Below are 12,813 nucleotides of genomic sequence, written 5' to 3' on the forward strand. Positions count from 1 at the left end.
AGCTGGAGAAACTTCTTCGTCATCCAAGATGAGATTGATTTCATACCTTCCAAAACGCGAGACTGAATGTTCGTAGTACTCTTATCAAATGATAGGAGAAGCTGAATGCATATTTTTGAAAATAAAAATAGTTAATAAAATATCTATCCTTTTGAAAAAGAACTTTGTTATATTAACCAGTAAAATGGGAAAAGAGTGCAGAATAATCAGCAAATTCATCATTTTAATGGAACTAAATCTGCCCCGCCAAGTAAAAATGTTACGGGTTCATATGCTAACTAAAGAATCACTTTTTCCCCAAAAATATTGTACGTTAAGCTTAAAGGTATGGTTTATCGACTAAAAGAACCAAACACTTCGATATTAAATTTTTTCCTTACACCAAATGAAACAGAATTTGTTTAAAGGGAGAACGTCAAATTTGCGTATATTGGTCCTATACTCAGAAAAATTAAAATATTTACCAACTTCCTTATACACAGCTACTAATGACTTCTCAGGGTTATTCGTGTAAAGCATGACATCGTCTGAGCAATAACTATTTTAAAAAAAACAGGAAATAGCTCTGCGGCATAGTATAGTGAAATACACATTTATTATGTAGGTGCCTCACAAGGAAACAAGTTAAGATTTAAAACATAGAACCAACAGACAGATACAAAATGTTTGGAAATTTTCCAAACTGCATGCCTTTATTGAAATGGCAACTGCTTACATACACTGTAAACATGAATTTGTTTGAGCAGAGAGTGAATACATTTTAGAGGGATGAAGGATCCATTCTTTACAAATTGAGAACAATACATTTGAAATGTCTGTTTTTGTCTCTTGCCAAATACAAATACTATGTCTTTCTGGAACATCAAAGACAACAAAACAACATTCTCCCTTCCTCAGAGCCTAAATATAATAACTGACAAACAATGGCAAAGCCAAGGGGTCTGTTATTGCTACACGGTTTTTTGTTTTGTCATAGCAGCCCCTGTCACTAAAGGGAACAACTTGCGCTGCTTGTTAAAGGGCAGAAGGCCATCACTCACAAGAAATTTAGTCAATGGCTGAAGTGGGTTGACCCACTGCTGTATGGACGGAAGAAAACTGAATGACTCAGTAACACACCAATGGATGAAGAGGGCTAGTTGAAAGTCCCTATACATATATTATACATATCATTTTTGTAAAATCAAATGATCTTGGCTAAAGTGAAAGATCTGCTATATGTGCAGCACGTGGTCAAAGGTTGTCTATTATTACTCAATTGGTGATAAAAAATTGGGAACAGGTGTAGCTTGGTGAACTACTTCTAGTCCTCAAACCCTATTGGACACTGTCATACTGACTTTGTGATGTCATCAATGGTGTAATTTGAGATATCATCAGATATGTCATTTAACAGATCATATGAGAGGTATTATGCAGTGCATGATAGGGGCACAAGTTATGGTTAGTTCACCAAACTATAACTGGTGAATTTCAGTGTTTTCTTTTAGTTTTTAAATGTTAGTTCTTGTCTAATTTCAACACCTAACTAGAACATCCCTTTAACTTTTTTCCAGTGAATGTACATATAAGTAGATATAAATATATATGTGTGTGTGTTCAGTTAAGGTGTCAGACTGTGTAAAGTGTACATATATAGTACATATATATGCGTCCACTTAAGCTAAAGTTGACTTATGTCAGAAAGTGTTACCAAGAGAAAACAGTTATTCCAATGAAGTGTCTAAGACGATAAAGCAGGCCATGCCTTTCGGCAAATCCTCCCCCTTCACGCCTGTGTGCAACGGGAGTTGGACTGAGGGTCTTGCCTATGGCCAGGTGCTGCAACCAGACCGCTACCTTCCCTGAGAACTGGAAGCACACAGAGATCAACGCCCTACTGAAGAAACCCAAGGCGGATCCGAGCGACCTCAAGAACTTCCGGCCCATCTCCCTGCTTCCGTTCCCAGCAAAGGTAATCGAAAAGATAGTTAACATCCAGCTCACCCGTCACCTCGAAGACAACAACATCCTGGACCCCTCCCAATCAGGATTCCGCAGCAACCACAGCACCGAGACCGCCCTCATCGCCGCCACAGACGACATCAGGATCCTTCTAGACAACAGCGAGACGGCGGCCCTCATCCTCCTGGATCTCTCCGCCGCCTTCGACACAGTCTGCCACCACACACTACGCACGCGCCTCCAAGACGCAGGGATCCGGGAGAAGGCCTTGGAATGGACCACCTCCTTCCTCTCCGGCAGAACTCAGAGAGTCCGCCTCCCCCCATTCCGGTCTGAGGCCTCCGAGATCATCTGCGGCGTCCCACAGGGATCCTCCCTCAGCCCGACGCTGTTCAACGTCTACATGGCACCACTAGCACGCATCGCTCGACAGCACGACCTCAACATAATCTCCTACGCCGACGACACGCAGCTGATCCTCTCCCTCACCAAGGACCCTCTCACCGCCAAATCCCACCTCCACCAGGGAATGAAGGCCGTCACCCACTGGATGAAGGAAAGCCGACTTAAGCTGAACTCAGACAAGACGGAGATCCTCATCCTCGGGTCCAACCCCTCAGCATGGGACGACTCATGGTGGCCCACATCACTGGGGACCCCCCCCCCCGGCCCCTACCGACCACGCACGCAACCTGGGAGTCATCCTCGACTCAAAACTCACCATGACCAAACAAGTCCACGCAGTCTCCTCCACCTGCTTCAACACCCAACGCATGCTCCGCAAGATCTACAGATGGATCCCGACAAACACGAGGAAAACAGTCACACAGGCCCTAGTCAGCAGCAGACTCGACTACGGAAACGCCCTCTACGCCGGAGCCTCGTCCAAGCTCATCAACAGACTACAGAGAATCCAGAACGCATCTGCACGCCTGATCCTCAACGTCCCGCGCCGTGACCACATCACCCACCACCTGAGGAACCTGCACTGGCTCCCCGTCGACTGAAGAATCTCCTTCAAACTCCTGATCCACTCACACAAGGCACTACACAAAACCGGCCCAGCCTATCTTAACAGTCGACTCTCCTTCTACGTACCCAACAGGAAACTCCGCTCTGCTGACCACGCCCTGGCCACGGCCCCACGCATCCGTAGAACCACCTCAAGAGGCAGGTCCTTCTCCCACCGTGCCGCCAGGACCTGGTACAGCCTCCTCCTCTACCTACGACAAACCGAAGACCTGCTGACCTTCAGGAGACAGCTCAAGACCTGGCTTTTCGACCAGTAGCAGCAGCACCCCCCCCCCCCGCGCCTTGAAACCCTTACGGGTAAGTACTGCAATTTACAAATTAACTGATTGATCGATTGATGGTGCTCTTGGCCAATGGCTGTGTGTGGCAGAGTAGAGAATACACTCATAATAGTTGGACTTAATGTACCATCAAGAAGTAAAAAAGAAGTTCACTGAATCATAGTTAAAGTGAAGTTAAGGTTAGGAAGTGTTACAAAACCTCTGAAATTCACTTTTTTTTAAAAAAAAGTTCAATTATTGTTGTGGTAACAAATTACAAACCAAAACACACTGACACTTACAAGAAATGGTTATCTCTGCAATCCCTAATACAGCAAAACAGCAATGCAAACCATAACTTCCACACCTAATGCAATGCTTACGACTTCACAATATTTATACCAATAAAGAACACCACCTGAAAGCACTGCATCATAAAAAACCAACGCATACTCAATCCAATAAAAAATAATGTATTCAAAGCTGTCTCAGTGATAGTGTTATTGTTATATCTAATCGTACTTCAATGATCATATACAACATTTCTAATTGTTTCTGTTACATTAAGGGGTGGGCCATGAGAATTGCATTGGGTTTGTGAGTTATGGTTTGCACAGCTGTAGTGTGAGTTGTGGATTGCAGTGCTAACCATAAGTTCCAAACCTTCGTATTTTTTGGGTTTCTCTTTCTAATGTCAAAATTGTTGTACTGTGGTAATAAATTTGAAGTTGCCCTTTGGTCTGTAGTAATTAGTGTATTTGTGTTTATTAGTACAGTTTCTTTAAATGACATGTCTTACTGGACTACAATTATGTTCAGTGCCATCTCATACATATATTTATGCTAAGGCAGTCCAAGTGTCAAATTCATGTTTATTACCACGTGTAGGAAACAGAGAAACACCCTTTGTGTTGCCTCTCAGGCTGCATTGAACAATTAATTTACACGGGGAAACAACTCTCCTAATATTCAAGACGTTTCTTCAGTGAGATTTTACCATATTGCACAAATTTAACCTCTTACATACAGGTGTTGGCTAACTAAATTTCATTTTGTTAAACAAGAATTGATTAAAAAATATCATGCAATAAACCATATACAGAAAATGCACAGCATATAATATCCTATGTATTACCATTGTTGAGCAGCATCACTCACTCAAGGCTTCACCTACCGTAAGTCATGCATGGTCCAGTCCCTGCACATCAAAAGTAAACAGGATATTACATTCTGTATATAGTATATATATATATACGCATTTAATTTGTTCAGTTCAATATCTTTTCATATTTTTTCATGTGGCTACATGGTTTTTTAAGGTTATTATTACCTCTTCCCGTTGCCAAGTGCCTCGCTAATCTCCGAAATGCAGCACAGAAATTGTAAACAGTGGATTTTTAACATTGGTATCGGGTGCTGCAGCTAGCAGCACCCGCTGAAATGTTAAATATAGCAGATGCGACCGCCACTGTGGGGGCCGCATCATAATACCCCCTGTGGGACCGCCGCCTTGTAGGCGGGCGGTCCCACTCCCCGACAATGAAGTCCGTCCGCCATCGTAATGACCCCCTTAATAAGTTACTTTGCTCTTTCTTTGGTTATCTTCACATGGGGTGCATCTTAAGATCTCCACACCACGTCACTTTTTTGAAATTGCAATGACAAATTTCAGTTGTTCATCTGTAAAACGTTGATCTGACTGAATCGAAATTGGACAAGGAAATATGGAAATACTGGTTGTTGTTTATTACTCGAGTCTAAGGAAAGATTTTGGGCCACATTAAGAGTTTGGAGGTGCGGGAGCAGGACTGCCCTGCTTCGGCAACGCCAAACTTTTGTACAAACTGCCCGCCAGATCAGAAGTTTTCTTCTGGTTTGGCAGGCGGTTCTTTGTCGTTCCCAGAGTGATGCCTATGAAATAGGCACCGCAATGGGAACGTCAAAGGCTTGTCTTCAATTGTTGCTTTTATACCCAAGCTCGCTTGGACATATTGGGTTGCTTTTGTTTCTTATGAGTACACAGTCATATTAAGGCAGTCAGCTACCTTATGACACCACCACTAATGGCCACGAGGGCCCCAGACTGTAATACATAACTTCAAAATTCAAAGGAAGCTTCCAAATGGAAAAATATCTTGTTTGCTGCAGCTCCAAAAAATTCACTGTACTGCAGATGCACACTGGGACACCCTTTTGCAGTTGACTGTTGGAGAGATAGGTCAAGGGCAGGGCTTTAAAGCTTTTTCGCACTTCACAGGATGCACCCCTTTTATCCTGAATTCCTCTTCCCCTCGCTAATAATGTCCTCTGGTTTGGCCCGTGTAACCCACTCACTCCAGGAGCCATCGTAAACTGCCACGTCCTCCTTGCCTAAAGTGTGTGCAGCCAGGGCGACGCTGCAAGCTGTGACACCTCTGTGGCATGTAGCCACGAGGGGCCGGGCGAGATCCACTTTCTTCTCCCGAAACAGCCTCCGGATTTCTTCAGCCTGCTTCTGATGGCCAGACTCAGTGAAGAAGTTCAGGAGCGGTATGTTGATAGTACCAGTGAAGTGTCCATGCCTGAATCCTGGATCCAAAGAAGGAGAAGACAGAGATTTGAGGATGTCAAAACTAAGTTTGATAGAATTGATCATGCACACAATTTTCTTCATTTCTAGACAATATCAGAGTATTGGCATTTTCAGCTGGATGACATTAGCCACACCCGAATACCTTCTATATAACCTTTTAAACCAATTAGGGGGAGCGTATTGGAAGCCATTCATTAGGTGTGTCATAAGCACACGTTTAAACATATTTGGGGTCATTTATAGTCTGGTCGTCATAAAACTGGTGCAGGATAGACATTTTCTCTACCTGCACAGCTACCTCATTCCATCTTATTTAGACTCATCCATCGGCTGGGCAGACATTTTTTCCGGGAGGCATTTTGGTCGGAAAATGGTCATGGGGACACATGGCAATACCTGTATGCTATTCCTTTTGTTACTATGTGGGCAGCTGAAGCAGTCTATATTCACTATTATTTTCAAATGGTTTTTGAATGTTTTTAAGAATTTTGTATAATCAATTAAGATTTTATGTATTGGTTTTTGGTTTAATATTATGTTTTATGTATCTATTATGGTTAAGTATTTTCCTGAATAAAGAAATGTATCTATCTACTTGTGTCATTTCCAAAGACAAACTCTAAAAGAGCCACCATAGCTAACGTCTCCCGTTCACTAGGGTTTTTCTACCAGCAAGTTGGGGATATTTCTCAACTTGTTCGGGGTGTGCCACCATGCTTGATATGGCAAACCCAAAAGAGCGGATGTCAGTAAGAATGGCTTTGGATAGGCACCCAAAAGGGTAGCGGTCCAATTACATTCCGGCCTTCAGCTCTTCTGGGTCAAGGGTTTTCTCAATCAGCATATTATCCAACCTGAGTAGGTCCTCTTCTTCGGCAGTCATACATCCATCTCCTTAGTGTGCCCTGCAGGATCCTAAAGCTGCTAGAAGACTTAACGTTCAATGCTTCACACTCAAAGGACCATTGGACCGAGAAGAGCAGCCCCAATCCCATCCAGCAAACATCTCTATCAGACTTTGAGGACTAGGAGGTGGGGGGTTACCAAGGATAGGATCCTAGGCCCCCTCTCCTTTCAATATAACACAATAAAATACAGCTTTATAAGCATGACTAAATACAGGTATTGCCAAAGATCGGATAGTTGCAGTAGTTCTGTTGAATGTTCGAGCCATTAAATCATCATTATACATTCAAAGAGAGATACCAGATCTTTGTTGTGTAGAATCCAAATACTGTGTAAAAGGTTTCTGCTATGGGCTTTGGGAGCTGTGGCATAGCCAGTGTGTCATGGGCCCTAGTGCAAGGAAGGAGATGATCTCCCTCCAGCCGCTGTTTGAACCATCAAATACAACAATAATCAGTCGTCAATTTTAAAATGTGAATTTTGTTTTGTTGCAGAATAATGTATTTTTAATGATTGGATTTAAACAATCTTATCTGATTGCACTTGAGACGGAATTTCTCTATGATATATATATAGTCTGTTTCTAACAAATATATTTTTTAACAACCACTAAGATTTCTCAGTTGCTCTTGGTGAGAAAAGTGAACCCACTCATGAAGTTTTAGCTGTCTAATAGGAGTGTTATTTAATCCATGTGTTTGTATTTAGGTAACAGCTTGAATTTGATCATGTGTGGATATTAGTCATTTTTTCTTGTCTTATTTTATGATATTTTATGTGAACTTTTATGATTAATATTAACTGAAATGAAGTTTAACTTACTGACAGTGGTCAGTAAGCCCCTAAGGCCTTTGGGTCCAGGTGCCACTGCACCTGCTGCACCAATGGAATCTACACCCGAGTGGGAGGCCTGTTCACCTTCCAACGTTACAACAAACAAATGATGGACGGAATGCTGACAATGCAGACATTCTCCCCCAGTCAAGAGATCTGGGTTAAATCCATCGTTCTTTTGCCCACTACACCACCCCAGTTTAGACATGGCCATATGCAAATCAGTCTTGACCCTGTGCCTCATGGGAACAGTCCAGCCCGAACTGCCAAGCCATGTCTTCCCTGGACCGGAATCAAGCATCCTAGGACCGGTTTCTGGCTATCAGCCGTCATCAGCCAGGATAGCTTGACTCCAGTGGCGTAGTGAGCACGGGTCCCACGTCTGGGAATACCCATCCCACTTAGGGCGAAAAGCGTTACAACAAACAAATGATGGACGGAATGCTGACAATGCAGACATTCTCCCCCAGTCAAGAGATCTGGGTTAAATCCATCGTTCTTTTGCCCACTACACCACCCCAGTTTAGACATGGCCATATGCAAATCAGTCTTGACCCTGTGCCTCATGGGAACAGTCCAGCCCGAACTGCCAAGCCATGTCTTCCCTGGACCGGAATCAAGCATCCTAGGACCGGTTTCTGGCTATCAGCCGTCATCAGCCAGGATAGCTTGACTCCAGTGGCGTAGTGAGCACGGGTCCCACGTCTGGGAATACCCATCCCACTTAGGGCGAAAAGCGTTACAACAAACAAATGATGGACGGAATGCTGACAATGCAGACATTCTCCCCCAGTCAAGAGATCTGGGTTAAATCCATCGTTCTTTTGCCCACTACACCACCCCAGTTTAGACATGGCCATATGCAAATCAGTCTTGACCCTGTGCCTCATGGGAACAGTCCAGCCCGAACTGCAAAGCCATGTCTTCCCTGGACCGGAATCAAGCATCCTAGGACCGGTTTCTGGCTATCAGCTGTCATCAGCCAGGATAGCTTGACTCCAGTGGCGTAGTGAGCACGGGTCCCACGTCTGGGAATACCCATCCCACTTAGGGCGAAAAGCGTTACAACAAACAAATGATGGACGGAATGCTGACAATGCAGACATTCTCCCCCAGTCAAGAGATCTGGGTTAAATCCATCGTTCTTTTGCCCACTACACCACCCCAGTTTAGACATGGCCATATGCAAATCAGTCTTGACCCTGTGCCTCATGGGAACAGTCCAGCCCGAACTGCCAAGCCATGTCTTCCCTGGACCGGAATCAAGCATCCTAGGACCGGTTTCTTGCTATCAGCCGTCATCAGCCAGGATAGCTTGACTCCAGTGGCGTAGTGAGCACGGGTCCCACGTCTGGGAATACCCATCCCACTTAGGGCGAAAAGCGTTACAACAAACAAATGATGGACGGAATGCTGACAATGCAGACATTCTCCCCCAGTCAAGAGATCTGGGTTAAATCCATCGTTCTTTTGCCCACTACACCACCCCAGTTTAGACATGGCCATATGCAAATCAGTCTTGACCCTGTGCCTCATGGGAACAGTCCAGCCCGAACTGCCAAGCCATGTCTTCCCTGGACCGGAATCAAGCATCCTAGGACCGGTTTCTGGCTATCAGCCGTCATCAGCCAGGATAGCTTGACTCCAGTGGCGTAGTGAGCACGGGTGGATTTAACCCAGATCTCTTGACTGGGGGAGAATGTCTGCATTGTCAGCATTCCGTCCATCATTTGTTTGTTGTAACGCTTTTCGCCCTAAGTGGGATGGGTATTCCCAGACGTGGGACCCGTGCTCACTACGCCACTGGAGTCAAGCTATCCTGGCTGATGACGGCTGATAGCCAGAAACCGGTCCTAGGATGCTTGATTCTGGTCCAGGGAAGACATGGCTTGGCAGTTCGGGCTGGACTGTTCCCAGGAGGCACAGGGTCAAGACTGATTTGCATATGGCCATGTCTAAACTGGGGTGGTGTAGTGGGCAAAAGAACGATGGATTTAACCCAGATCTCTTGACTGGGGGAGAATGTCTGCATTGTCAGCATTCCGTCCATCATTTGTTTGTTGTAACGCTTTTCGCCCTAAGTGGGATGGGTATTCCCAGACGTGGGACCCGTGCTCACTACGCCACTGGAGTCAAGCTATCCTGGCTGATGACGGCTGATAGCCAGAAACCGGTCCTAGGATGCTTGATTCTGGTCCAGGGAAGACATGGCTTGGCAGTTCGGGCTGGACTGTTCCCAGGAGGCACAGGGTCAAGACTGATTTGCATATGGCCATGTCTAAACTGGGGTGGTGTAGTGGGCAAAAGAACGATGGATTTAACCCAGATCTCTTGACTGGGGGAGAATGTCTGCATTGTCAGCATTCCGTCCATCATTTGTTTGTTGTAACGCTGTTCACCTTCCAAGGCATGCATTCCTATTGACTTCGGTAGGAGAGGCGTGACAATGCATTTAACCGTCTGTTTAAAGTGGAAAAGTGCCTAGTTTAACATAGTAACAATTACTGGTAGTTTTGGTTCCTACTAACCACTCCCAATCTTTGTAATCAGGAAAGCACAGACAGAGCGCTCACCACCTTGACAACAGGATGGGAAATAGCCCCTAAACTCTCCTGTGAGAGACCGAAGAGCAGTCTGGTGTTCATCCCAATATCCATACATTGTGGTTTCCTGGAAGACTACCACTCTTCACTAACTCGAGATAACATTTAGTGCTCTACATAACACCAAAAATAAACAAATGGAGGTAAAACTGGGGAAAAGTTTGAACTACCAACATGCACAGAGGCATAATACTGGCCAAAATCAGATACACTGAATGCTAAAAGGCCTTCACTGGAGAGTTTTGCCATATCAGTGGAAAATGTCTATTTATAAAGAAGCTTATTTCATTATTGTGCATCTTAATTTAAAAAATAATAGACCTACCAATAACATATTAAGCGTCCTTAATAGGAAGCATTAGTGGATTCTATATTTTTAATAGAAACATGACATTTGAATGCAATATCTTTTTATTGATATTATAGGTAATAAAAAGAGAAACAAATAAAATTATGAAAATGAAGTGAAGTATCTCATGCAATGGAAAAGATTGCTAATTTTTTTTAAAAAGGGTAATTTTGATAATCTAAGGACCTTTTGCATCATTGCTAGAGACTAACTTAGTTTTCATCTTGAGACTAGCAACAAAGATCCCCTATAAGATCTTCAACTATGTCAATATATATGTACTAAAATTCTCCGTATTATCTTAAAACTGAATAACTCTTAATAAGTAGGCGTTATATTTGAAAAAGTCTTCAATTTCTTGTGCTAGACTTCCTAACGTGAGCATTTCCACACAATATTAAAGTTTAAGCAGTAGTCTTTTTTCTGTTTCTACTGACCCCCAGGCAATCATGTGCAAACAGTTTTCAGTTCCTACAATTTGAATTGATATTTATCATATGTTTTCTGTTTAGTGGCTTTGTTTATTGTAGATGTGTTTTTTCGATTTGAATCCGATTTTTATTGTTCTGAGAACTCTTGTTTTTCCTCTTTCTGTAGATTACAGTATTCCTGGTTTCATGCTGGGGAAGTCTATGTGTTGATGGAAGAGGTGTTTTATGAGCTGGGATTAGGATTCTTTTATTTTCTGTTCAGGTACTGCCTTTGAGACAGCGGTCTCACCAGACTTATTTTTCCACAAAACTGAATATAGAACATACATAGAAATGATTTAGGTCAGCGGGCTTACATTGTTCACATCCTACTTCAAATAGTTCCTTTCTTTTCAGTGATAAATCTGGGTTAAAAGATGTTTTATTTGTTGTTTATATAGACCGTTATATGCAAGCTATTTATTTTGCCTGCAATTTAGGTGCATGGCTAGATGATTATTTATTTTCCATCACCTTTTAAAAGTTGCTGTTTGAGTGCTTGATTAGGTGGTGATTTGTTCTTGTCTCCATTACAAATAATAATAAAATCGATGAAACAATTGAAAGGCCTGTTATTTAAAAAACCTCACTAGTACAACTGCCAAATGAATGAATGCTTTCTTTAATTGTAAAATTTGGATTGCAAGGATATGGCAGCCACATTTAAATGGCAGCAAGTTTTCTTTTTTCTTTTTAGTGGCATATTCTCTTAATAAAAGATATATTTTTTTAAAGTCAACCATAGCTCCAGCTTGCCACATCAATTTTTTTTCCCGTACGACTCGTATCCGTATTTTTTTACGTACGAATCGTACAAGTCCCGTACAAACGGCGAAGTACGATTCGTACATGGAAAATACATACGAATCGCCTCGGGAAAAGTCTACGGGACGTCCCCGGGCAGGTTTACTTACAACTCGTAAAACTGAAGTCCGAGCGCGCAAGTACGATCCGTACCGCCTGTCCGAAAACACAAGCGCATGGAAAAGGCCCCGTACGGAGCAAACTTTGTACGACCCCTACCCAGAGTACACTTGTGCCCGGGGTACGAGTCGTACGGCACCCCCAGCCTCCCACCCCTCCCGCGTACATCCGCACCGTACCCCCCACCCTCCTGTAGGTACGGACCGTACCCCAGGCGTACCCCCACCCGCGTATGTCCGCACCGTACCCCAGGCGTACCCCCCACCCGCGTATGTCCGCACGGTACCCCAGGCGTACCTCCACCCGCGTATGTCCGCACCGTACCCCAGGCGTACCCCCCACCCGCGTATGTCCGCACCGTACCCCAGGAATGCCCAATCCTCGCGTACGGATTGGGTACGCCTGGGGTATGGTGCGGACATACGCTGGTGGGGGGTACGCCTGGGGTACGGTGCGGACATACGCGGGTGGGGGGTACACCTGGGGTACAGTGCGGACATACGCGGGTGGGGGGTACACCTGGGAAACGGTGCGGACATACGCGGGTGGGGGGTACACCTGGGGTACGGTACGGACATACGCGGGTGGGGGGTACACCTGGGGTACGGTGCGGACATACGCAGGTGGGGGGTACGCCTGGGGTACGGTGCGGACATACACGGGTGGGGGGTGTGCCTGGGGTATGGTGCGGACATACGCGGGTGGGGGTACGCCTGGGGTACGGTCCATACATACGGGGGTGGGGGGTGCGGTCCGTACATACGGGGGTGGGGGGTACGGTCCGTACATATGCAATGTTGGGGTACGCACCATACATGATGACACGTATGATGTGGGTGATGGCGTGTACGTCGCGTAGCGGGCCCCCTTTTCTTCGTGCATCGCAGCGTACTTAGCTTTTCCAGCACTTTTTGGCTCC

General features: G+C 44.6%; 1 protein-coding gene across 1 annotated transcript in view; it reads right to left on the reverse strand.

Moving 5' to 3' along the window:
• Nucleotides 1-658: 658 nt before the first annotated feature.
• LOC146833499 (thiosulfate sulfurtransferase-like) overlaps nucleotides 659-12,813 on the reverse strand; it is a 53,088-nt gene continuing 40,933 nt past the window's right edge. Inside the window, exon 2 of the mRNA XM_085601338.1 lies at nucleotides 659-5,804. Within this exon, the coding sequence (XP_085457464.1) occupies nucleotides 5,506-5,804 (299 nt within the window). The 3' untranslated portion in view covers nucleotides 659-5,505. The remainder of the gene's footprint in view (nucleotides 5,805-12,813) is intronic.

This window comes from Triturus cristatus, chromosome 4_2 (genome assembly GCF_964204655.1).
Source record: "Triturus cristatus chromosome 4_2, aTriCri1.1, whole genome shotgun sequence".
In the NCBI taxonomy this organism is placed as follows: domain Eukaryota; kingdom Metazoa; phylum Chordata; class Amphibia; order Caudata; family Salamandridae; genus Triturus; species Triturus cristatus.